Source organism: Amphiura filiformis, chromosome 15 (assembly GCF_039555335.1).
Source record: "Amphiura filiformis chromosome 15, Afil_fr2py, whole genome shotgun sequence".
Taxonomy (NCBI): Eukaryota; Metazoa; Echinodermata; class Ophiuroidea; order Amphilepidida; family Amphiuridae; genus Amphiura; species Amphiura filiformis.
Window position 1 is genome coordinate 48,498,828 of NC_092642.1, and position 25,885 is coordinate 48,524,712.

At 37.6% G+C, this 25,885-nt stretch overlaps 2 protein-coding genes across 2 annotated transcripts in view; one reads left to right on the forward strand and one right to left on the reverse strand.

Moving 5' to 3' along the window:
- Positions 1-486: 486 nt before the first annotated feature.
- On the reverse strand, positions 487-16,324 carry LOC140171764 (geranylgeranyl pyrophosphate synthase-like). Its single transcript, XM_072195085.1, has 9 exons — positions 16,150-16,324; positions 11,772-11,840; positions 10,586-10,671; positions 8,729-8,892; positions 7,273-7,374; positions 6,403-6,463; positions 5,456-5,702; positions 2,681-2,730; positions 487-1,737 (listed from the first exon to the last, which is right to left on the reverse strand). Exons 1-9 carry the CDS (start codon positions 16,237-16,239, stop codon positions 1,644-1,646), a joined length of 963 nt encoding a protein of 320 aa, XP_072051186.1. The 5' UTR covers positions 16,240-16,324; the 3' UTR covers positions 487-1,643.
- Positions 16,325-16,636: 312 nt separating this feature from the next.
- The window catches only part of LOC140171766 (F-box/LRR-repeat protein 4-like), a 238,554-nt gene continuing 229,305 nt past the window's right edge, over positions 16,637-25,885 (forward strand). Inside the window, exons 1-3 of the mRNA XM_072195086.1 lie at positions 16,637-17,164; positions 19,034-19,693; positions 21,386-22,028. Coding sequence (XP_072051187.1) covers positions 17,127-17,164; positions 19,034-19,693; positions 21,386-21,599 — 912 coding nt within the window. The 5' untranslated portion in view covers positions 16,637-17,126 and the 3' untranslated portion in view covers positions 21,600-22,028. The remainder of the gene's footprint in view (positions 17,165-19,033; positions 19,694-21,385; positions 22,029-25,885) is intronic.

Genomic DNA, 25,885 nt, shown 5'->3' on the forward strand with positions numbered 1-25,885 from the left:
ATATAGTGGGGCGCCGAATAAACAACTTTTCGAGAAAATCGGGTTTGAAGAAATGCCAATTTAAAATCGAGTTGTGTAAATCAGACATTCATTATATTTTGTAAATGATGTGAAATTTCTGTAGTAAACTAAATAGATTTTATTGTTATATATTTTTCAAAAGAAATAAATACATACTATTGCTGGCAAACTGACAATAAAACTATACGTCACTATGGAAAACGAACAAAACGCAATACCCTAACCTTACGTTAACCGTGACGCCACCTCGGTCGCCGTGTAATCCCTATGGCGTTACTTTTTAAATCGTTCAGATTCCATAGTGGCGTATAGGTCCGATCTGGCGTACGCCACTATGACATACGATGTTTTTCACTCTTGCCGCTATTTCATAATTATAAAATGTGTATAAAAAGTGGCGTATGGTCGATACGCCACTATGGAATACAAAAATGTCACTTTGTAACTATACGCCACATTTAATTAATTAGCTAATTATGACTGATGAGACTTAGAAAAAATGAAAGAGAACATCATTAAAAACATATGTGCCAATTTTCAAAAAAATGACCAAAAATCACTATACGCCACTATGGAATACAGCCGACGATATGTGCATCAATAAAGTTCCAATTTGGGCTTGCTCTAAGGCACCAAAACTTTGATTTGTGTATTTTTGCAAGAAGCATAGTTGTGTCAACATAGCCTGCCTGCAAGTACTAAGACTGAAAGTAATAAAGAGTACAATATGTAGTAGTTGGTGTTGGAGGAGCTGGCCATGCAGAACTTGGCAACACACAATTTAACAGAGCTTCACATGTTTTCAAATTTGCCATTTTTTCCCTTTTTGTCAATGCAATGTTTCAATGAAATAACTACCTTTACTTTAAAAGGAGCTGTTGAAAACTGCTTATCCACAAAAATAGACCATGCAGTTAAATTCAAATTTGGTTAATGGCCTGCGCTTTCGATGGGTACACCCTGTTAGTCCGAAACCCTGTCATTCAGAACCTCCGCTAGTCTGAATATTAAGCTTACCTAATGCTAACCCTAACTCTAAACCTAACCGTAAACCCTAACCCTTACCCTAACCCTAAAAATTCACAGACTAGGGGTGGTTCAGACTGACGGTGTTTCGGACTGACGGGGAGACCCCCCTAAAGATCCTTCCTGGCAGGATCTTTATTAAATCTTGTAGAGATCACTGGTAGTGCATATTCTGTATATCAATCCATGATATTGGGCTATTCCAGTTGAAATCCACACTCCCCCTGTGGAAGATTTTGGAAATATCTTCCACAGGGGGAGTATGTTTTTCAAATGTAATTGGTCAGGGTTAATCATTTTGAAACCCATACATGTACTCCCTCTGTATTATGGCTTTACCTATATCTGCCACAACTGGAGTGAGTATTTAAAATGGAACTTGCCCACAACTGTCTATTCTATTCGGTACTCATATTCCCTCTGCGGAAGACTTTAGCTAAATCTTCCACATAGGGAGTGTGGATTTTAAATGGAATAGTCCATTATGAGTCTTGCCTATTATAAGTTGAATAAGTACATTACATATAATAGTGATACATAAAATAAACCAGGATTGGCTTCATATTGTCTTTATTGCACACATCTATTGGTACTCGTCATTGTCCAGGCTCCTTCAGCAGTTTGCTAAGCTCCTCTATGATTGCTAAAAGATATGGGTTATCACCTAGTTCTTTGATTTGCTCCAGTGCTCTGAATAAAAAAGGAAGGAAAAGAAATAATGAAAACCATTTTCTAAGTATTAAGATATTTGCCCCTTTACATTAAAATATATTGACCACATATTAAAATTTTACTTTCATTGTCAGTTAGAACCAAAGGTTTAGGATTAAGCTATGTTTCATTTGGCAAAACAATACAATTTTTTTAAAACATAAAATGTACTCCTATATTTTTCTGAAATTGGAGTACATTTTTCAATTTCTACCTTTTTCCTGATCAGCTCACATCAAACAAAATGAAATGAAATTGAATCTGTATTCCCTGTATGACTAGTCGCCAATATGAATGTTAATAACATACAGTATTCTGTCGGTCCGTGTCACGTCACTTCCGGTTGATGATGTTCGAGTGAAAACAAGTCCCTGATTCGATTTTTGTTGATGATTTCTGTCATTGGTGTTATGTAATTATAAATTTCGATCGTAAATAGTCAGTGGAATCAAACAACCGCTTCTAAGTCTTCAGAGTGGAAGAAACTTACTTGATTTACCGCTTTATACTGACAAACTTAAAATTAAATTCCATGGTCGAAAGTGTCGCTTTTTTCCGAAATTGAAGGTCACTCCAGCAATATCGCTATGTAGCCTCCTTCACAGCCGGTTTCAGTTGTTCACAACAAACCGTGAGCCACATGCAGTTTGGGCCCGAGACTAGAGATAACCCGGATGTCCGACCGACAGAATTGATTGGGATTGAAAACCATGGCCGGGTGTGGCTGCTACCTGGCTTGATTTGCAACAATGTTTTTTAAGGATGTGCACAGTATTGAAGATCTTAGTATTATCAAGCCCAGGTTATACTACATCCTATTTAGTCTACTCTGTCGACGGGCAGGGGTGGGTTGATCAATTTGTCATTAATGAAAATTCAGGAGTTTAAATTATTACAAAAAATGCCAATAAATCAATATTACCTTGATTCAAGTTCTAGTAATACTTTCTTGGTGTATTCAAAAGACCCAATCTGTGGATGAAAGAAAACTCATAACAGATACTGTTGGTGGACTCATATATGATTTTGGTATCAAATGGAAAGGTGATGTCATTTGTATGTTAACCCCCTGAGCACTACCTGCCGATCTAACATTGCCTCTGATTGGTCAATTACATGATATCTTCACTTTAAGGTTACACAAAGAGACGATAAAAATGTATAAAAGACGATAAAGTTGTTCTCTAAAACAGAGTTTTCTCAGTAATCAAATATCGCAGCGAGTGAAATGTTGGTGCATTGGATGTGTGTTATATACAAATTATTAGAATAAATTTGAAAATCCTTCGTTTCAAGCATTTTTACCCACCATGTTCACAAGATCAAAAACACGTTCCATGAGGTTTTTCTTCTTTTTCGTATTGTATTACAAATTGATCAAAGAAATAATGTTGCCATGGGGAAGAACCAAATACAGTACCGATTAAATTTTAAAAGCCCGTTTGGGGAAAATTTTGGAGAATTTGCTTGAGAAAAAGCTGGTTTGTGAAATTATCGATATCTTGATTACGAGACGTTAATTTAGACATCTGAATACCTACATTATTTCTCAACATTCTGCCAATTGCTATTCCATTTGATTTTCACTCCAAATTGAAGCTAGTTTTGCAAAAAACGAGGTTTTCCTCCATCAGTTCGTTCAAAATGGCCGAGTGGCCGAGTGGATAGAGCGTTGGACTGGGAATCTAATATGAACTATTTTTGTGGGTTCGAGTCTCCGTGTGGCTGAATTTTCTTTTTTTTCTCTCTTTTCTCATTTTTACTTCCTTTCTTTCCTCTTTTCTTTCTCCCTTTCTTTTGTCATTTCTTTTTTTTTTCATTTCTTTCTTTCTTTCTTTCTTTCTTTTTCGTTCATTTTCTTTCTCTCTCTTTCTTTCTCTTTTTTTAGGCCCCCTATTTCTTTATTCTTTCTTGCTCCTTTCTTTTTATTTGATTGATTCGCTGAGTGCAGTGAATCGTGATTGATTGTTTTTCACTTTATATAATTCAGAAATTTGTAGGCCTGCTAAGTCTGTCTTGTTGATTTTCATCCCAAATTCGATTTACAAATAATTGCTTTTTGATATTGTTGTTGTAATGTTGCCTACCCTTACATTGTATAAATCAGGGGAATAGCAGCATTGATTTCATCAAAGATATCAAGGCTATAAATTCAAAATCAACACATTTTCCAGGGCGTAGCTTGAGGAAGTGCCCCCAATCAATTTTAAAATTTATAAAATCCTTGTGAAAATTGCGAAAACGGCTTGTGCCACCCCGCATCCGAGCTCCGAACACGAGCTAAGCCAAGTTTCATAGCCTTTTCATGTCTTTGACCGTGGATCGATATTCTATTGTAAGTAGGCCACGCCTGCACGCTTGTTCATTTTCTGCATGGCTGTTTCTGTTATGAACTTACGCCTCTGAAATCAAGCGCATGAAAAACTCTCGCTAACCTTAATCACCAATCAGAATGGAGCTTTGCAAATAATTCACCCCAATTTTTGTGCGGTGAAATTATTCTTACAATGTTGCTGATTGGGCCAATTGATGATAATGAAAACTTCTTTTTAGCCAATCAGCAGGTAGTTCTCATGGGGTTAATATGGCTTGTATCTTGACATCACAATCTTACAATTGACATGATCTGGTCCAACAAGGCCAAACGTGTCAAGTTCAAGTATGAATTATCATCCTCAACTGACCTAGTACAGTGGAAACTCGTTAATACAAGCTCTGATAATACAAAAAAAAACTGATAAGACAAGCTTGATTTTCAGGTCCCTGGCACTGAATCCATATGTAATATGTGATGGATAAGACAAAATCCTGATAAGACAAACTAAATTTTGTGGCGTCACAAATTTTGTATTTTCGAGTTTCCACTGTAGTACTATCTGTGTAATCCTTACATCCATAGCACACAAAATTGTGGGATTTTGTAATGCCAAATTTCTTATGTAATTGACTATTTATTTGCATCTTTCTCCCAACCTTTGTCCATAAGTGAATTTCTCAATTGTCACCTTTGACCAGGTTGTATCGGATCACAAACACATTTCAGTCATTTGAGACCGGAAGTGGGGGTACTTAAAGTTTGTTCGGCTTATATAAGGCGGAAAATATTTGGCTCTTGTTACTGCACACATCAATAAAGTCCCAACTCACACTCTGCTAAATTCACATAAGTGTGCACCAGTCACGCATTAAGCAATGCACAACTAGCGTAAGCATTGCGCTCAACTGCGTGCATGCCATTCTATATCAATACGTGGTGTTATGAGTCTTATTTTTTCCACCTTATATAAGCTTGTGTACAAACTTTAAGTTTGGTTTGGGTAATGGGTGTGCCGCTGAGAATTTTCTTATGTAATTGATTATTTGTTTGCTTCTTTCTCCCAACCTTTGTCCATATAATTTCTCAATTGGGCTATTCCATGTAAAATCCACACTACCCCTGTGGAAGACTTTGGAAATATCTTCCACAGAGGGAGTATGAATTTCAAATGGAATAAACACATTAGGCAGCCTCCATTTCGATATCATACACCCTCTGAGAAAGATTCAACCTGAATCTTCCACTGAGGGAGGGTGAGTTTCAAATGGAGCTGCTAATGTGTTCATTCCACTTAAAATTCGTACTCCCCCTGTGGAAGATATTTCCAAAATCTTCCACAGGGGTAGTGTGGATTTTAAATGGAATAGCCTATTTGCTTACCTTCTGTAGATACTCCACACAGTATTTCTTGATATCTACATCTTCTGTTCTTTTCCTGAGTATACTCATGACCTGTTGACTGTCTGGCTGGCTCAATATACCATGAATAATTGGGAAGGAGAATTTGCCTTCCGTTAAATCCTCACAATAACTCTTATTTTCTGTGTACTGCTTGGATTGTAGATTGGCATAGTCATCTCGGATTTGAAAGTACAGGCCTAAAGTGTCTGTTAAAGGTTTGAAATTCCTGTAAAACAAATCGATTATGATGATTGAGTAAAAAACTTCTACTTTTTGACTGTTTTGAAACAAAGGTATTGCAGAATGCATCAGTTTGGATGTGTATTGAAAGCACTGCTTCTTCCAGATGCAGCATTGGATCAAGGCATTAGCCAGAGGGCCAAAGGGGTGTCCAGGTGTCATTTGGACACCCTGTTTACAATTAGGACACCCTAAAATTATGATTTTTAGAATGGAGTGAATAGGAAGTGGACACCCTGATTTGTAGAATAATGTATTTTTGACCATTTTGGATACCCTAAAGACACCCCTCTGGCTAATGCCTTGCATTGGATCCTCTTGAAATGATCAGAATTTTTATGACTATTATCAACATGACAATTATACATTTGTTCGCCTCAATTTCGGTAGTGACATAGGTGCATATTTTGCGGGTCCCTGTATCGTATCGGTATCGCATTAACTGTGAAGTTAATTGCACTGAGCGTACATGCACGTGTACAAGGGCGATTTGTCAGCACGCTTGCAGTGCATCCGCAAAAAAGCATTGACGTCACTACCGAACTTTAGGTAAGGAAGAAGAAAAACAACACATTTTGCATTTTGGTTTACAGGCCATGTACAGGAAAGAAACTTGTTTTTGTTTTGCCCAATGATGGCATACATATATTTGAATGCAATGTGTCTATTATTTTATTTGAATTTACCTTTTGTCGTCACTAAAGAGTTGCATAAGGCGAATGGCAAGACCAAATAGTCCCCCTGTCTCTGTAAAGACAAAACAAGAGAACAAAACTCTTCTTTAGTTCAGGTGATTGACTGTTGGCTGCCTACCGTGTGTAAGCAGTGGCGGCGCCAGGAATTTTTTTTTCGGGGGCATTAAGGGGCCAAAGTGAATTTCAGGGGGCAAAATCACCAAGTTTTGTGCAAAATTGCAGCAAAATATGGAATTTTTACTGGGGGGGGGGGGCAAGAGTTCTGACTGGGGGGCATTTTCCCCTTCATGCTCCCCCATGGTGCTGCCACTGTGTGTAAGCCTTTTTTTTAACACTCAAAGCAATACCACCATGACCACTGAATTGGCTACCAAAAAGTAGCTATTATTGTCCCCTTTTAAATTTGAACCGAACAGATGAGGCAAAACAAAGAAAATCGTTATTTAATTCCAGCACATATGTCGCCAATGCGTGTCACTCCGTCAACAGTGACTGGGGTCGGTCATGTTTTGACCTTCCTGCCTGCCATGTAAGTACAGTGTTATGAACATCACAAACACAATTTTATTCTGTAAAGTAACTGAACACAAAATTGTAGGATTTCCGACCTTATAGGAACATTTTGGGAGAGGAAGAGAATTCTCACCTAAGGCAAGCCCAAGGCTCGAACCCTTGCCGATCGTATTCTCCCAGCCGACAGCGCAACGCCTTACCACTCTGCCATCAGGGCTATGCCCCTGGCCTAAGGAGCAAACTCTTGATCCCCAAGTATATCTGACAAGTAATGTATTGTCAATCTTTGCAAGAGAGACCCAGTATAATGAAATAGCATGTCACAGGTTGCTATTTAGAATGTCTTACTTTTCATGACCATCTCTTTATACTCTTCCTCAGTGGGGCATACATAGTTATCTCTCCACCATATATCCATGCCTTGTCCTTGATGTAAAAGTAATAATTGCTCTGTAAAATAGGACAAAATATAAAATATTGTACTTATCTTAAAGTCTGACCGATAATAAATAAAATTTCCTTAAACTGTATTTTGTATTTGTTTAATTTCTGTACCCTAAATGAGTGTGGTTTTGTGTGAATATGAGGGTAATTCAGTAAGTTCTACCACCGCTCTTATAACTTTGGTTCTCTGAAGGATAGCTTCTTCAAACTCAGTGTGATTATACATTAAAAAAAATAAATGTAGATATTTATATAGCGCTTTATGCCGTATAACATCCTCAAAGCGTTTACATTTATTCCACCATCATTTGAATATGTCGGAACCATGTTTGCTGCCTACAAGAGGCGCAGGGCTCATAAGTACAACGACTGTAACTACCCCTAACAGCTTCCCATTGCACCTGGGTGGGGTGTGCCCATGTCCTCACAGGACATGGAATGTCAGCTTCAAATGAGGGCAAATGTATATTGATACCATGCAGGTGACCTCAGAACCAAAATAAGATTTGATACACCGGATGTACATAAAAATATGTGTGTATCTCTCCTATGAAAAAAGCTTGATATGCAAGTGTCTTGATTGTGCAAACAGATTATAACTGAAACAATATCAAATGTGTAACATACAGCATGATAACCTGTAATAAAAGTGGTCTTTCTGAGCATGAAAATCTGCTTGAGACCATCTGTATGAAATGACTTTTAAGTTCTGTCTCAGAACAGAAAGTTCAGAACAAAGACATCACCCAACCACTTTTTGTCACATGATATTTAAACTAAGTTTCCTTGGTGTTCAATTACCAAATACCATTTGCATTGGAAGGGCGAGTTGGCGCAACGGTTATTCCCTCGCTTTACACCACTGAGGTCCTGGGTTCAAGCCCCGGCACGGCCCAAGGACTCATGTGCACTTGGTTTATCCCGATTCCATGCTCGCTCTCGCAGGTTTTCTCCGGGATCTCCGGTTTCGTCCTGCTTTCAAAAATCGGTGATTAATTGTTTGTTTATCTAAAAGTTCCTTCACCCAATGGATTTTGGGGAGCTGCACAGATAATTATTGGTGGATGTTACAATGTACATGTAAGTGCAGATAGGTTTGCGCTAAGTCCGGCTGCAAACAGCCTAGTTGATGCAATCTGATTGTAATGATTCACCATGGCAGCGAAATTACAGCGCTTTGATCCCTCTGAGATCTGGGAAAAGGCGCTATGTAAAACACCAAAATTTAATTTTCTTTATGATTTATTTTTGCATAACAGGTTTAAGATGCTTCCAGTTAGTGGTGTTGGGATATTTCTTTAAGAATCAAGAATGGTCTTTGAATGTTTGACATCATTGCTCAACATAACACTTATCTTACCCATGAATATTTTGGTTGTATCTGGATGATCTAGAGATGCGATCTTCTGAAGACCTAGGAAATACACATAGTTAGCAGTGTTGATAGTATGTGCTATGCCGTATATACTATGTGCTACAGGAATGCCTCGGCGAAGTTTGGAGTTGTCTTCTATATCGTCTATTCTGAAATAATTAATCAATCAATCAATTAATCAAGTGATGGTCCTTCAACAAGTGATATACACCAAGGGAATATTAAAAAAATATTTTCAAATTTATTTTTGGTCCAAACCTGATAGTAGAATCTCTATCAAAGGCAAAGTGACAAGACAACATTTGTTCTTATATAATCAAGTTAAATAACATATTTGTTTGACATTGAACTCTGGCCTCTTGTAATTGAATTTTCTGGAGCATGGTTCAACTCATTATGGGCCATTAAACTTTTTAGTAAACTCACGAAAACTAGGCCAGTGCTGCAAGGCTGGTAAATATATTAAATAATGACCTTAGGACTTTATGTGCTGAAGGGGATTTTAGTTGCTTGTAAGATTCTTTATTTCTTTTTAAAGCAACAGTGGTTTGTCATGTACATCTATACTTTAGTTATGTATAAAATATTGGTGTTATGCTGACCTGCCAAATTCAATATACATGTACTTTAAAATCAAATGTGATCGATCATGGCGCATAATCGATATTGGACCCCAAAAATTTTGGAAGGGCAGTTTTTTTATCCTGGCTAACACCCTGATGATATGATTATTAATTAGCTGATCAAAGTATAGCAAGCCAATAGGCTTCAAATTCAAAGCGACAATTTTTTTTGTGGCCGAAGTAGAGTTTAATAGCCCCATGGTGGCAAGAATAGCCCCACTTTACAGAACTTGATTATGAAAACTAATCAATTATGTTTGAAAAATTGTAATAATTGCTGGAGCCTACGTATTCTGATTGTTGGCTATGTGTCCCCTGTGAAATGATGATACATCACTGGCAGCAAGGTGCTTTGCAAAAAGAAATTGCTCAGGAAATTGCCTTGTTTGTGTTGGCTTAAAAACAACAACATAAGAACCACTTATAAAAAGCCTAGACATTGATCCACAAGCCTCAGCACACTTTACAAAGGCACAACGCCTAGACGTTGATCCACAAGCCTCAGCATACTTTACAAATAAAGGCACAACACCTAGACGTTGATCCACAAGCCTCAGCACACTTTACATATAAAGGCACAACGCCTAGATGTTGATCCACAAGCCTCAGCACACTTAACAAAGGCACAACACCTAGACGTTGATCCACAAGCCTGATATCAGCACACTTTACAAAGGCACAACACCTAGACGTTGATCCACAAGCCTCAGCACACTTAACAAAGGCACAACACCTAGACGTTGATCCACAAGCCTGATATCAGCACACTTTACAAAGGCACAACACCTGATATCAGCCTCAGCACACTTTACAAAGGCACAACGCCTAGACGTTGATCCACAAGCCTGATATCAGCACACTTTACAAAGGCACAACGCCTAGACGTTGATCCACAAGCCTCAGCACACTTTACAAAGGCACAACGCCTAGACGTTGATCCACAAGCTTGATATCAGCACACTTTACAAAGGCACAACACCTAGACATTGGTCCACAAGCCTCAGCACACTTTACAGAGGCACAACGCCTAGACGTTGATCCACAAGCCTGATATCAGCACACTTTACAAAGGCACAACGCCTAGACGTTGATCCACAAGCCTCAGCACACTTTACAAAGGCACAACACCTAGACGTTGATCCACAAGCCTCAGCACACTTTACAAAGGCACAGCGCCTAGACTTTGATCCACAAGCCTCACCACACTTTACATACTTACAACAAGCTTGCATTATGAAGCATTTGTGTGACTTCAGCAATTATATCTAGTTTATCTCCAGGAATCTTCATCCAATAGTTGAAGGCCTGAAAAAAAGAAGTATTTAAGGCCAAATAAAAAAAGAAACATGTTTCACGTCCCATCCCGCTTCCTTTTTTGAGGTTTTCTCAAATAAATTTTTATTTTTTGAAATTCAGTTAACTTTTCAAAAAATATGTCTAGGAAGTTGGGATGCTTTCTATAGCCTTGTTAAGATACAGGAAACATTTTAGGAAGGTTTTGTGATCATTAGAGGGGGTGTAACTCTCAGAACAACCAATAAAAAAGGGCCTCCTCCTTTTTCCAGGCATTATTGTATGTACGGATTATACGCTAAAACAGCTCTAAGTATGGGTATTTACACCAATTTTGCGATAAAAATAGAAAATAAAAAGCCCCTCTTCCTCCTTTTTTTTCGAAAACCGGACGTGAAACATGTTTTATTTTTTACTTAGCCTAATAAATTTATTTATTCATGAGGGTAAATCAACACAACATGCATATGGCGATTTCACGAAAGGTCATTAGTTCAAATCTGCCTCCAGAAGACATGATGCATGCATAAATCACAAAAGAAATTCCTAGTTGAAGTGTTATTGATTGACTCATTTGCTTTGTACTTGTTCCATGCATTATGTCTTCTGGAGGCATATTTGAACTAATGACCTTTCGTGAAATCGCCCTATACAAAAATCAGTTATCCAATTACGGCAAAATACTCAAAAGACAGCAAAAGAGTTGTTAAGCACCCATGGACCATGCAGTTTATTTCACATTTAATCCTTGATATTCTTTCAAGGCTTGTTTATTGGGGTGTATTTGTTTAAAATAGATCTGTTGATATACTGTAAAATGCTTTAATTTCAAGGACACTGTATTTTGCGTATTGGAAATTACTGCTATATTTGCGGGCATATTTCGCAAAAGTGGAAGTTTTACTGTTACTTTCTATGTAAAATTGGCAATTTCACAAGTATTTAATTTCGCAAATCACCGCCCCTCGCAAAACTAAATCCTTCTAGAAACTTAGCGGTTTTACAGTACATGTACCAATTGGCCTTTTTGTTTATAAAATTGCTAGAACCTTTAATTGTTTAAAACTGAAATTGAAAGTTGGTTTTTAAGATTATAAAAACAATTACCGTACCTGACTTAGTTTGAGTCGGATTCCTTTCCCAGGAATTTGTAGGATGTATGTGTAAGGTTCCTTCAAAATCTGAAAAGCAAAAACATTGACAGGTTTATCAGATATACCGGTAAACTTACTTCATATTTGTTGTAAATTCTGGATGACAATTCAAGTACCAAAATGCACATCAACGAAGTTAAAAGATTTTGGAGCGGTGTCTGAGCTAGCGGTGTTTGTGCTCAAATATTAAGAAAAATAAAGCCCACACTCGTCAGGAAATAAAGTATGGGTTCAATATGTTACACCCCAAGGTTCATTGTAATGGGTTTATTTTCCCCCATGTGCATGATTTTCACTGTGAGGGGGAAATAGCAAAAATTTCTGTTTTGACGTTTTATTCATCATAAAGTTATATGTCATAAGTTGGTATGAAACAAATTTACACTTTGCAAATTGAGAGAAAAGTCACCAATTCTGATTCATATGAACATAATTTTTATTCTATACTTCCCATTGACATATTTTATAGAAGCTGACTCTACATTGTAAGAATACAGAATATGTTTACATAAGATGTTATTATACAGTGTGTGTATGAATTATACAGGGAGTAACATAAAAACAATCACATTTTTTCCTAGTATTATTACATACATACCCATGTTATTTTTTTTCTGAAAGTATTTTATTCAGGCCGCGACAAATTTTATTTTTTAGCTTGCCCGATCGGGCAGGCAATATCCAAAAATTGGTTGCCCGAAATTGCCCGAAATTAACCCATATTCCCGGCAACAATTGTCGACAAAGTCACATACCGTACTCATCATGCAGTGCAGTGCATAGTACCGTAAGTGTGCCGAATTTGGCAGTTTCATTCTTACGGAAATCCAATACTTTTCTCAGTTAAGTTGATAAATAAATGAGTATTCATGAAATGCATAAAATGAACATTTCATTCAATTATTTCACTGTTTGTTTCTTACATGTGGAAAATAATGTGTATTTTATGTGAAATTTTGTCAGTAAAGTCACGGCGATTTACGTATTTCGCCAACCACTAGTACATCTCAATCTCAATCATATGCAAATACATGGCCAGCTGACGTCATTGACGTCATGATTTTTGCACGAAACAGGTTCTATAATTGGCCAAACTTCCAATACGTCACGTAACGGCATGATGTTCATTAGCATATATACATGTATATGTATATGTCTGCAAGTCTGGTGTGGGATACGAGTGCCTAGCGAAATTTGAGTTCCATTTCAAGAAGTTTTCTACTTTGTTTTGGCCTTTTTTTACTTCTGTGAACACGCCAAGTTGGACAGAAATACTCCATTTTAAATAATCAAGCTTTAATTGGTTTAACTTTAGACTTGCCCGATCGGGCACAGCTCTTCAGAGTTTTAATTGCCCGACAAAAAATGTGATTGCCCCGGGCTATCGGACAGGCGATTTGTCGCAGCCTGAATTTTTATTAAAAACAAATATTGCAGTATATAAAAGGCATGATATAGGGCTTTCAGTAAAAAAAACCAGTCTTTCAATCATCCCTTGTTAAAATATACAGGGTGGCCAAATTAAATAATGGAAAACATGGGTTTAATTAATTGGCACCTAACTAATAATTTAATTAGATCTTTGGTTACAAATGATGTTTCATTATACGAGTGGATATTCATACGTAGTGGTAGATAAAATGAACTTCAACACTGCACTAAACATTACACTAAACGTTCCAGGTGAGCGAAAAAATAGTGTAGTGTTGAAGTTAAAACTTTAATTCATGATGTTTCATTAGTTTAATGTGTTATTGATTGCAATACCTGTGGATTTTGAGACACCAAAGAATTAGACTTTTCCAGATATATGACACTTAAAAGAAGGCACTGTCTTGACCAATTTGTGTGTAAACTCTCTCTAGATGGCTACTTTGTGTGTATTAAACTGGGTGATTTATAGCACTAATTAGCACTCAAGTTTTACACAAATATACCCGTAATGAGATTTTTTGTTGATTGTACTTATGAATATTGAGATCCCCAAGAGTTAAACTTTTCCACATATGACACTTTAAAAAACGGCATCTTTTTAACCCATTTGTGTGTAAACTCTATTGCTGCACCCCCACCGACTGCACCCCCCACCGACTGCTCCCCCACCGTGTCCACCCTTGACTATTTGGACATTTAAAGGTCTAACTTTATTATTTGTCATCCAAATTAACTGTCTTTTTGTTTATTTAAAGGAGTGTTTCGTGATCCTAGCATCCTCTTTTTATGACATTTTTCAGTACATATCCACGAAAAAACCCTATTCCCAAAATTTCAGTTGATTCCGATTTTGCGTTTATGAGTTATGCATGATTATGTGTATTACACTGCTCCATAGACAATGCGTTGTAATTTCGTTCTGGTGCACCAGAACGAAATTCAAATTTCACGATATCTTTGCAAAACGAATTAATCTGCAAGAAATATTTTGTACATAAACATTATGTAGCCAGAGGTTTCCAGTGGAAATATAAAAATCTCAACTTTTTTTGAGAAAAGTGGGGGGATGAGGCTGTGGATCACGAAATGACAGTATTAGGCGTGTAAAATTAATATTTTGGTTCTCGTCCCTCCCTCCTCAATTTCTGGGATTTGTCAGATTTTTTTTTTTTTTTTAGATTTTTCAATTTTTTTAGACTTTGGAATGATTTATGAAATCTTCATACATATAAATAAGTTTATTAGAGAACAAGCATGACTTCCAAGTCTTTTTGTGGTACTCTAGGGGTTTATCCTCAGAATCTCACATTTGAAAAAAAAAAAAAAAAGGGCCTCATCGTTCCTCGAGCACTGTTGGAGAAGACCGAAAACTACTGACAATGCTAATTTTACATTGAAAAAAAAAAAAAAAAAAACACCTCCCTCCCTCATCAATTCATGAAAATCCTCTGGACGAGAACCAAAACATTAATTTTATACGGCCTTAGTAATAAAATGATACCTTACTTCAGGCAATAGGTTTAGTACTTCCAACTTAGATTGATGCCTGAACACAAAAAATAAAAATGTAACTATTCAATATTTGATGTACCAATTCGTGACATATGACTATAACCCAATAACCGCAGTGAGAGTACGGTACCGGTACATATGGAAATACAAATGTGACCAATGGCTTACTTGACTCATTTCTTGCAAGATCAATGTACATTGTATTACTCTGCAGAAATATTAAAACTGAAAGAGTGAAAGTAAAACGACAAAAACTGGAGAAATATGACCTGAAGAGTGATGCATTAAATGTTGGCAGAAATTATATTTTTGATGAAATTGAAAGTCAATCTTTGACAAGATGGTAGATGTAACTTTGCTACACAAATAGACTGCGGAACTCAGTCCTCAATGATAGTCAGTCATTTATCTTTTGGTCGTTATATGACTATCATTTGAGGACTGAGTTGTTATAATATATCTTCCGAGGTGCAATTTCAGACAATAGCTGGGGATTAGTGGGGCAGAGGTTATCTATTGAATCCTTTCATGACCACTGAAGCATAGTCAAGTCTGCCAAGGACACTCGGCACAAATTGAAAGACCATCACAAAAGAATGCATGCATGTCAGGTCATCGACACCAATTTGGTGTTTGTTATGACACAAATTTGGTGTCTGTTGTGTTATGCACCTCGAAATATGTACCTTAAAGTAGGTATCCTAGGTGAATTCAAATTTGCCATCAAATTGCATCGTTTTATATATCAAATTAAAGCCCTTGAGTAAACTAAACCAAAACTGAAAACCTTTTTTTTCATAGCACTTTCCGTAGCAAAGTTACATCTTGTCAAAGATTGACTTTCATCAAAAAAGATTCAGCTAGCAAAATTCCCCAAAAGCGGCATTTCGGGGTGTTTCTAGATCTTAGTCTCATGGCGATGGCAGCTTTTTTAATGGAACTGCTATCAAAATCCTCTAAAATTCCATGTGCGACTTGATTATCACCATAAAAATCATATATTTGGGTCAAGTGAAGTATAGAAAACATATTTATGTAGGTTTCCTTCACCCACCTATTCTCGAAAAAAATTCAAATTTCTATGTAAATATGCATTGTGTTGGGGCCCCGGTCTCGGCGAATTCGCTGACTAGTAAATGTGTTAACTAAGGTTTGCCTAGGTTACCTACTTAAAGTCTGTATCTACTACACAAAACAAAGTGCTATGACATGACAAAACGGTTTTCAGTTTTGGCTTTCTTTAGTCATGGGCTTTAATTTGATATAGAAAATGATGTGGTTTTACCTTTCATACCTACACTACAAAAGGCGTTGTCGTTGTGAGTCACTCAGTCAGGTTTTTGAACGTTTTTTAATAAGTTGTTGTTGCAAATTGCATTCTTTTACTTACCTGTTCCTGATAGGCATCTCGCTCTTCTTTGCTCATTAGATGTGTTGGCGGGTGTCTATTTAATGGCGATGAAGGATTTTTCGAGCCCATCTTGATTTAGCTCCACAATTTTAAGCTTCCTGAAATCACATCAGCAAAATCAGCGATGAATGAATGAGTCAGGTGATTCAAAAGTACTAAAAGCAGCTTTTGCTGTACGCATCACTTTAACGCAAATTTCTATAGCTGCTTTCTGTCAAATTTAAATATTGTTGTTTACAAAGTGTTTCTATAACTTTTACATGCAGCTGATTTATGAAGAAGGAAAAAGCTACCACTAAAACAATCAACATTTTCACAGAGGATAAACAATTTAGAAACTAAAATTAGGATGAAAATAATACTTTATCAAAAAACAAAACCAAATTTGGTCTCTTTTATGAGTGTAAAGGAGGATTTTAATTTGTTATAGTAAAAATGGGAATGTTGTGTTTGCATTCGCATACATACGGCACGGTTCAACACTGCAGAGGTCACACATGATTTGGCAGGTGACTGAATGGTATAATTCTGGAAAAGTCAGGCAGTTTTTCATTGGAAAAACTAGCCTTTAAAAGCACTCGATTATATTCCAAAGAAATGCAAGCTATTTTCTAAAGAGTTTAGAATTACTGACAGCAAAAACAACGCTTGTAAATCACCAGGAAACTTGCCACTCATTTCTGGTCAAACTTCCATCTCATTGGTTTGCAATTGTGCAAATGTACAGTCATGCAACTGCTGCAGACACAGACAGTATTAAACTTCTGGCACGATTGTAGCATATACCAACCATGGAGTGAACTGAACTGCAAAGTGTAGTCCATGAAATCAGAAGGAACCTTGACTGAGAAAGATTGCGACAATTGGGTGTGTGTATCTCAATTGCTGCCGCTGACACTGAACTGCAGATCTGAATCTGATCGAGGTCGACGACTCTGCTCGGTGCAGTTTTGATAATGGAATTTGAAGGAGAATTCAACTGTACTGATAATATGTAAGTATGAGTTGTGACACATTTGCAGCCTTGGACATTGGAACACAGACAGACACAGAATATAGTTTACTTAATTTGTTCAAACAGGAGCTCAGCGCGCGGATCTCAAATAGTCGGACAAAGTCATGGAGAAGCCAAGGTCAGAAAACAAAGCTCCCGCTCCGCTGGATGAGATCCCAGGCAAATTTATTGAGTTTAAGTTAACTTTAAATATCTTAAAGTAGCATTTGATATTTGCAAAGACTGATGTAAAACTTGAAATTAAAACAAGTCGGTACCGGTACAATTACTGAATAGGGTGCAACTTGCTAGACTTGAGTCCAGTCCTCAACTCCTCATTTACGGAGTTCAGGGTTAGGGTTAAGCGGTGGGTGGGGTAGGGCAGTCTTGTAATAAGACTATAGCTATTTAAATAATAGTTTCTCGATCATGAGAGTACATACATGTATAAATGTTCTGCGTGCACTGCGTAATGTCGCAAGTTTAGTGGAATGACATGATAGCGCAATCGATTGTGCACGCACAGGAAATGCGGCGCTACCCAAAGCGTGAGTGGTAGGAGTTGTATGCTTGACGCAATGGTCATTGCGTGCCACAGGCCTGGAAATAAGTCGTCTGATCAGGATCCAAGCATTTGGAAAAGCGGCTCCGGGTCCTGCAATTTTCTAGTGAACCAGGAGCCATTTTAAGAGCCATGAGTCATTCCAACTACATTGTACACATGGATCAAACACAGAGAACCATCTTCATACATTGTAAATGTGCACATGTATAAAAATCCATCATTTGGGGCATTTTTTACATACAGTGTAAACAATTGTAAAAAAAAGCACCCACCCAAATGACTTTGTTAAGCACTGGCGGATAATGGAACAAATACAGCACATGTAGGGAATGGTCCACCACCAGAAGCTCTGTTTTCAAGTTCACGGGGTGGGGGGGGGGGTATGGACCACTATGAACACTGCAGTGGGACACCTCTTGTGAATGGCAGCTTGACAAACTGAGAATAGGGTACAGGACCAGGGTTCGATTTACTTTGAAAAACTTGCATAGCAATTTTCAGCGAAAATATTATTTAGGTGATGTTCTTATAATATTAGTATATGTTTACATTGTAAAATATTGCTATACAAGCTGATATTTGTGTAGCAGGTTGTCCGAAATGGGGAGCATTTTGCTCCACGACACAAGTTAAATCGAACCCTGTACAGGACACAATACGAGAACTGTCCCATTCCTACCACCAACCTTTCGCTATCAAAATTGTATGATAATGCCTATGATTGTATAAGATGATTCGCAATTCCAGAATCATGATGCATTGTGGGTAATATTTTTGGAGATAAACACAAGGAGGCTGCAGTGCATTTCCAATGGCGGCGAACTTTGCACTTCCTTCAAAAACATATTTTTGTAAAACATTTTTTATTCATTCCTACATGTATGTTAATATTTCCTGTGAAATTTTATTTGGCGACTTCGTTTCTGCACAATAGTATGCACATGCGCAGTTGTAATTGCAAAAGGGCTTATTGTACCATCCAAGATTTGAACCTGGGACCTTCGGATCCCCGGACTGATGCTCTACCAACTGAGCTAATGAGTCAGATGGAGAAGAGTAGGCCTAGTGATGTTATTATCTATATTATAGGCCTTCAGTGCAATACCTAATAATATCTTGCATGGATTAAGAAAAAAATTCCCCAGATTAGAACCAAAAAATTATGTGGCCTTATGGAAGCATGGTCCACAGCGTTAAGGCTGCGAACTAAATTTTAAATAAAAACATTGTGTCAAATACATGTAATAACAGATGGTAATTGTTTGTAGTGCATTACCTTTGTTTTCTTTCTTCTTCATCTGTAGATGCTTGACAGTATTGGACATCCCATGGGACGATATCCTCATCCCAAGAATTCTTCCATTTCTCCACCTCCAACAAATATGGAGTCTTCGTCTTGTCAACAAACAATTCAATCAACTCATAGAACTATACTTCAGTAGTCTTCGTCAGCTGGACATCACCCAGTGCAGAAAAATACCTGTGTCTGCTTTCAAGATCATGACTCAGGATTCCAATTTATTGCAGAAATTGGTACTAAGTGATTTTAAGGAGTTAACAGACGATGTTCTCGTTCCAGTTTTGGGGCGAAATCCGAGATTGAGTCACCTCAACTTGTCCGCTTGTTCAGGGTTGTCCATCAAATCTTTGACTGTAATCAGAACCAAGTGTGTAGAGATTACAACATTATCATTCAAAGAGTGCCACTGGGTGCCATCAGCATCCCTTGAAGCGATGTTCATAGAGCGAGAGAATCTAGAAGTCATCGATCTAACAGGATGTTGGGAACTTGTTGATAATACTATAATTACACTAGTGACGCAGAGTTGTAGGTTACGATGGTTGTCGCTTGCAAGAATTTATGGGATCACAGAAGTTGCAATAGTAGAAGTGGCTAATTTTTGTCCTGATTTGGAGTATCTAGATATACAGGGATGTTGGAGAGTCACTGATAATGCTATCAGGTAAGTATCCTACTCAAGTCCCTTGAACAGGGGTAGCGCTAGGCTGCATTCGGGGGTCCCGGAATCGCCGAAATACAGTTCAGACCCCCTATTTTTAAATTCTCTGCAAGTTCAGGGGTTCCTGCAGACACCCAGTTTTTTAATCCAATACTACCGCAGACATACTATTTAAATATTTGTGTAACTCGGGACACGCCAAACTCTACTACATGTACAGACCCCCTACTTTTTTATTTTTGCTAAGTTCAGGGGTTCCTGAGGACTCTGGAGTGTTTTGTTTGAGCGCTACCCCTGCCCTTGAACCTCAATAAGGTTGGGTGTTCTTTAATTTTAATACCCTGATCTTAGAATTAGAAAAAGCATTGGTTCATGAAGGACTGTTAGCGAGTTAGATATGGGGGTAGGGGGTTAGGGTCGCAAGGTCTTAGCCAGCCATGCGTCCACACGTCTTTAAGACGGCCTAATCTAATTTTAGACTGGTGGATTTAATGGATTAAAACAGATGATTTTAAGGTTATGAACTTGAGACTAATTCAGAGTGACATGTAAAGGTCAAATCAGGACATATTTGACCCTAGTGACCCTAGTCTGCTTGGACGGGTGGTTTCTGATTTCTGGCTAAGACTCTGTAGGGTCGGGACGTATCGCTGAGAATCTGAAAGTTACCCGGAATACCACTTTTCAAGAAATTTAGTCCCATCACTATACCAAAAGTTATTAGGCCAAATTTAACACAAATTGCCAGAGTTTGTATTTTAAAATCAATCATGTAATCCAAATACAAAAGGCATAATGAATGATCTTTTTTTTAAATGAATTCAGTTAATTTTGTTGAAACTTGAGTTTTTGGCATAGGTTACACATGCCCCAACTTACATGTACATCTACATGTAAATGGAATTGTCAAAATTCATTTGTGTTTCTTGGGCAACATTGTACAGATTATACATGAAGAGCAATATTGAATTTTAAATGTTATAATAAATACACGTAATCTCCCATGTTAAAAGGCCCAGTGGGGATTCTCTCACTTTACCTTATTATCAAGGGCTTAGACTAGAGCCAGAACTATGTAGCTATGTCCATTTGTGACTCCTCGCCACAACTGAGCCCGGATGTCGCCAATCATCATTTTTGAGATATTCAACCACAATATTCTGCTTGAAATTAGCTTTAAAATAATGTATATCATGTCTATAGTACTTGACATTTATGTAGTGAAAAATCAATAAAACAGTCAATAAATCCTTTCTTTCCTATTGTTTATTGTTAAGTTCGATGAAGCATATCTCAATAGTGGCACTGGCGACATCCGGGCTCAGTTGTGGCGAGGAGTCACATTTGTTTTCTCAATTACATGTTACTCACTTCAGCAACAAATGTACGGTTAATTATGCCCTCCATAATAAATGCAAGTGACTTTAGGGTATATGCATGGTCACTTGAATAGTTAGTTAAGACATTTTCTTATGGAGGGCAGAATTAACCGTCCATTTGTTACCGAAATGAGTAACATGTATTTGAGAAAACAAAAGGACATGTAGCTAGTTCTGGCTCTAAGCCCTCGTTATTTCAGCTTAAAATGGACAGAAAGCCTACCATAATTTTTTATCAAGAATAACAAAATTAAAAGTTGAACAGAATTGGTAATTATGACTTGAAACATTTTTTGTGTGTCTGTATATCTTTCAGCATATTAGCCAGAAGCTGTTCCAAATTGAAAGTACTCAAAGTGAAGGACTGTCCACGGATAGGAGAGAGGAGTCTAGCACGCCTGCGTATTCATGGTATGATGATAGATGTACCCAAACCACAATCACATTCTACCTATGCATCTCTTCCACACCAACGACCTCCGTCAGCAAGGATGGCTGCCGTTGATGTACCCATCAACTTCAGGATATGAAGGGGCTTGCATGGTGCTAGCTGTAGGTTCATAGTTCAAGTAGCCTACATGTTTAAGTCATGTATGCATATGTATAACCTTTTGGTCCAGAGTATGAAGTAAAACCACATAAAATGGTGTGTGTGTACATGTAAAGTACGTACACGTCATGCACCTCTACATTGTAATGGAACAGATAAATAATATGTGACCAGCTCCAACAAAACCGGAACAAGTCGCCAGACATGTTTTTGAGTTATACATTTGTAGGCCTTTAACGATGACATTCCCATAAAAAAGAGGAAATTTTAGAATTCTTAATTTCATGGTATTTGACTGTGGGACTAAGTGGACTTTCAAATCCTTGAAAGTACTTATCAAAAATTACTTCCTTGAAAGTATTTATTTTAAAATAACAGTTGAACTATGATAATCCCTATTCAATCCTGTGTTGAGCAGGAAACTATACTTGGTCCATTACTCAGAATAGCAATTTGGCAAAAATATCAAGGTATCATTTACAAAATTATATCTTGAGAAGTATTGATGCTATTTATATAATTTTGGCTTATTGTCTAGTGCTTACATTTTTATTCAAACCATGAAATGGCAAAAATGCTACTTGTTCCTGTTTTTGTCAGAGCGGGTCACATATGTTCAAATGTACATCGCTAATTGCAAGTGGGAGGTGTAAAGAGCATTGCATAAATACATAATCAGTTATCTTACATGGTGGAGTTACTTCTTACATACATGTACATGTAGATGTGCGTAAGCCAGAAGGGCTATTCAATTGAAATCCACACTACCCCTGTGGAAGATTTTGGAAATATCTTCTACAGGGGAGTATGTTTTCAAATGTAATTGGTCAGGGTTAATCATTTTGAAACATATACTCCCCCTGTATTATGGCTTCACCTGTATCTTCCACAACTGGGGTGAGTATTTTAAATGGAAGTTACATAATTGTGTATTCAAAACTTATACATGTACTCCCTCTGTGGAAGACTTTAACTAAATCTTCCACAGGGGTAGTGTGGATTTAAAATGGAATAGCCCATTGAGGGAGTCAAACATTGTCTTGTGTTGAGCAAAAACTGAGCAACAATTTGTCATGATAGTGCAAGGATATTGTATGTGTTTGTGTGTGCTTTCTGTTGTATAGAATATGTGACATGATCAAGGGGAATGAGTCACATGTCGGCAATTTTCAATTGGAAGTTTTGTTCTGGCAGTTTATGAATGCTACATTTTGATGCAAACCCCATCAAAATCAGACATCTGGTTACCAAGTTATGAGCAATTTATCAATGGCTGAAAATAATATAAAACAAAAGAATTTGAACACTGTTTTTGCCAATATCTCAAAAACAATATTAGCGACATCCGACTCATTCCTCTTGATCATGTCACATATGAGAAGAGTATTTGAAACTTGGCAGATGTTTAACGCATGACTCATGGCTTTTGCATTGCAATTTGTAGGTTACCAACATGTCAGGCAAAAAAAATTGTTTGCTTGAACTCGAACCAAAAAAATCCCACTGGAGGGCAAGCAAACAATGTTTTTTTGACCTTATCACTTAATTGCTAGAACAATGAACAAGTACATTTTGTATGCATGTAGTTGGAGGCAAGGTAGACTATGCCATAGTCGATTTTTGATAAATAAAAATGTTATTAATCATGATGAACGCATTCAGTTGAACTCGAAATTATACTGATATTTAGTAGGCCTACATCAAAATACTAGTATAAAATGGTTATGAAAAAGTTTAGGCTATATAATTATATTTGTGACAGTAAAAGTAAAGTATAGGCCCTCACGAGGCTTATATTATTGAATGCAACATATCATAATGGCATAATTATAATGACACTTCAATACTGAACAATTCTAATTTTAGAATCTGCCAGTTTATTATCCGAAAAACCGACTATGGACTTTCACTTTTAAGCAGAACTTTACCCGGGACTCACACACTGTCAATCATACTTGTTTATCAATAAAATCTAACCACAAGACTAAGCATGGTGGTACAATACGCCCCAGGGCAATACGCGCTAGATGCATGCGTTCATCCACCAGCACAAAAGCGCCGCATTCCCTAGATAGCTGTGTACCATGTTATAATGGTACCAGTACGCGTCGGGAGGATTTAAACAATAACGAGATTTGGGCGACCAATCACAAGCCAGATTCATTTTTAAAGATGCATTACATCATCACCAATTTTAGTTAGGCCAGAAATTGGCCTAACTCTCAAGGCAAAGACAGTAGTCCACTTGGGAAGCTAACAAACAGAGGGCGTACGGTGACTGAAAAGATCAGTTGTGAAAATCTATCAATTGTGCACTCATTAATTAAATCAGAGTTTTAAGCTTAAATGTAATAGCCAGAGTAGTGCACAATTGGCAAGTGGACTACGGAGAAGTCTAGAGGCAAGGCTGCGGAATAATTCTGGTATACCCTGCGCACAAGTATAACCCTATCCCTAAAACACAGGGTGTGCAGGGTAAACCACAATTGTACCATATACATGTAGGAATATAGGGCGCGCAGAGTAAACTAGAATTGTACCAAGGCTGCTTTGGATATTACATACATGTATAAAAGTATCTTGAAACACATTGGAAAAGACTCCATTATTTAGTGTCAATAATCCCAATTATGTAGACCTACCAAATTTAGTTTTATACAGTACCAGGGTAAATGAAGTAGAACAAATATAGAAATCATGCAGAAAATTTATCATTTAAAACTTTCAGCAGTGACATTTTACTGTGCACAAGCTACATAGACTGTTTACCGTATGTAGCGAGGGTATATTACAGGTACATGTACATGTATCAATTTTATTAAAGGTCACTGGTAAACAAAGATTATTGTACTTGCAAACAATACAATGGATGGGTCAAAGTTATGGATTAATCAGTAACTATAAGACAGTGCATATTAATGCAATCTACATGAAAACTCAATCAAGACCTTTGTATAGAGGGCAGTGTGAATAAGATTGCCAGACCAGTCCTGGTGTAAGATTGCAGGAGAGCTTTCCATAGCTCCTGAGCTCACTTCACAAGACAGTGTTTGATGATTATTATTTATGATCTTCATGAAAGCAAAATATTTTTGTATGCTTGAAATTGCAGCAAGTTTGAAAATATACAATTAAAGCTCTTGAATACTTCTAATTATTCTTCCTGTAGTGTAGGTCTTACACAGTGTACAATGTATTTTGCACACAAAAATCATGCCAAAACAGGGTCTCTTGTAAATTGTAAACATATCATGTCATCATTTTATGTTGTTGTATATTTTCTCCTTTTTCACACAAGTTATTATCGCAATTCATTTCATTGTGCACAATTTTACTGATGGAGTACAGAAGTCAGCATTCAGCAAACTCACATGCATATTTCTATTGCACATTTTAAATCACAATGATGAGCGTTTTTCAGCCTATTTCAGCTCCCGGAAGAGAAGGATTGAGATCTTCTTCCGATAAGACCCTGCTTAGTCAGCCTAGGGTTCATAGAACAGCTGGTTTACATACCTTCTCTGTCTCTGGCCCGAGGGAATGGAATAAACTCCCTAAAGCCACCAGGGAGTCTCCCTCAATTCCAGTTTTCAGAAAGAAACTGAAAACTCACCTTTTCAGTTAGCTTCTTTCTTGTTATACCCGCATGCAAAGCATGGACGGGTATATTGCCATCCTATGGTTTCTTCTCCATCTCCTCCTTCTCCTTCTCCATCTCCTCCTATCAAACACATCATTCTGTCAAGGCTAGCGCTAAAACTACAAGGGCCCCAGGGCCCATATGTGGTACACTTATGGGCCCTACCCGTGAGATGTGCCTTTTGCCCATCCCGCCCCAGAGGTCAAAGGTCACGGGCCCCAGGGGCCCAAATGTAAAAACACAAACCATGCCGTTTCTCATCAGATGGAGCAACCTCAGGGCCGTGAGTTGGTACACTGATAGCCCCAGGGGTACTCTATAAATACAAGTATACATGAGCCCCATATGTTATATATTATGGGCCCCAGGGGCCCAAATGTTAAAAATAAGGGGCAACAGATTGACAAGCCTAGGTCTAAAGCTACAAGGGCACTAGGGCTCATATGTTGCACATGTATAAGCCCTAAATTGTAGATGTGCCTTTTGCCCATTTTGGCCCCAGATGTACAAGGCTAGAGGCCCCAGGGGCCCAAAGGTTAAAACAAAGGGCGGCCGTTTCTCAGCAAATAAAAGTAGCTACAGGGCTCAGATTTGGTACACAGATAGGTCTTCAGTATTATATTGTC

Coding starts and splice junctions, on each gene's coding strand:
- LOC140171764 (XM_072195085.1), bottom strand. CDS start 16,239: ATGGGCTCGAAAAATCCTTCATCGCCATTAAATAGACACCCGCCAACA. Junction 8,893..10,585: donor CTTCATAATGCAAGCTTGTT/GTAAGTATGTAA, acceptor TAATTATTTCAG/AATAGACGATATAGAAGACA. Junction 6,464..7,272: donor TAAAGAGATGGTCATGAAAA/GTAAGACATTCT, acceptor TTGTCTTTACAG/AGACAGGGGGACTATTTGGT.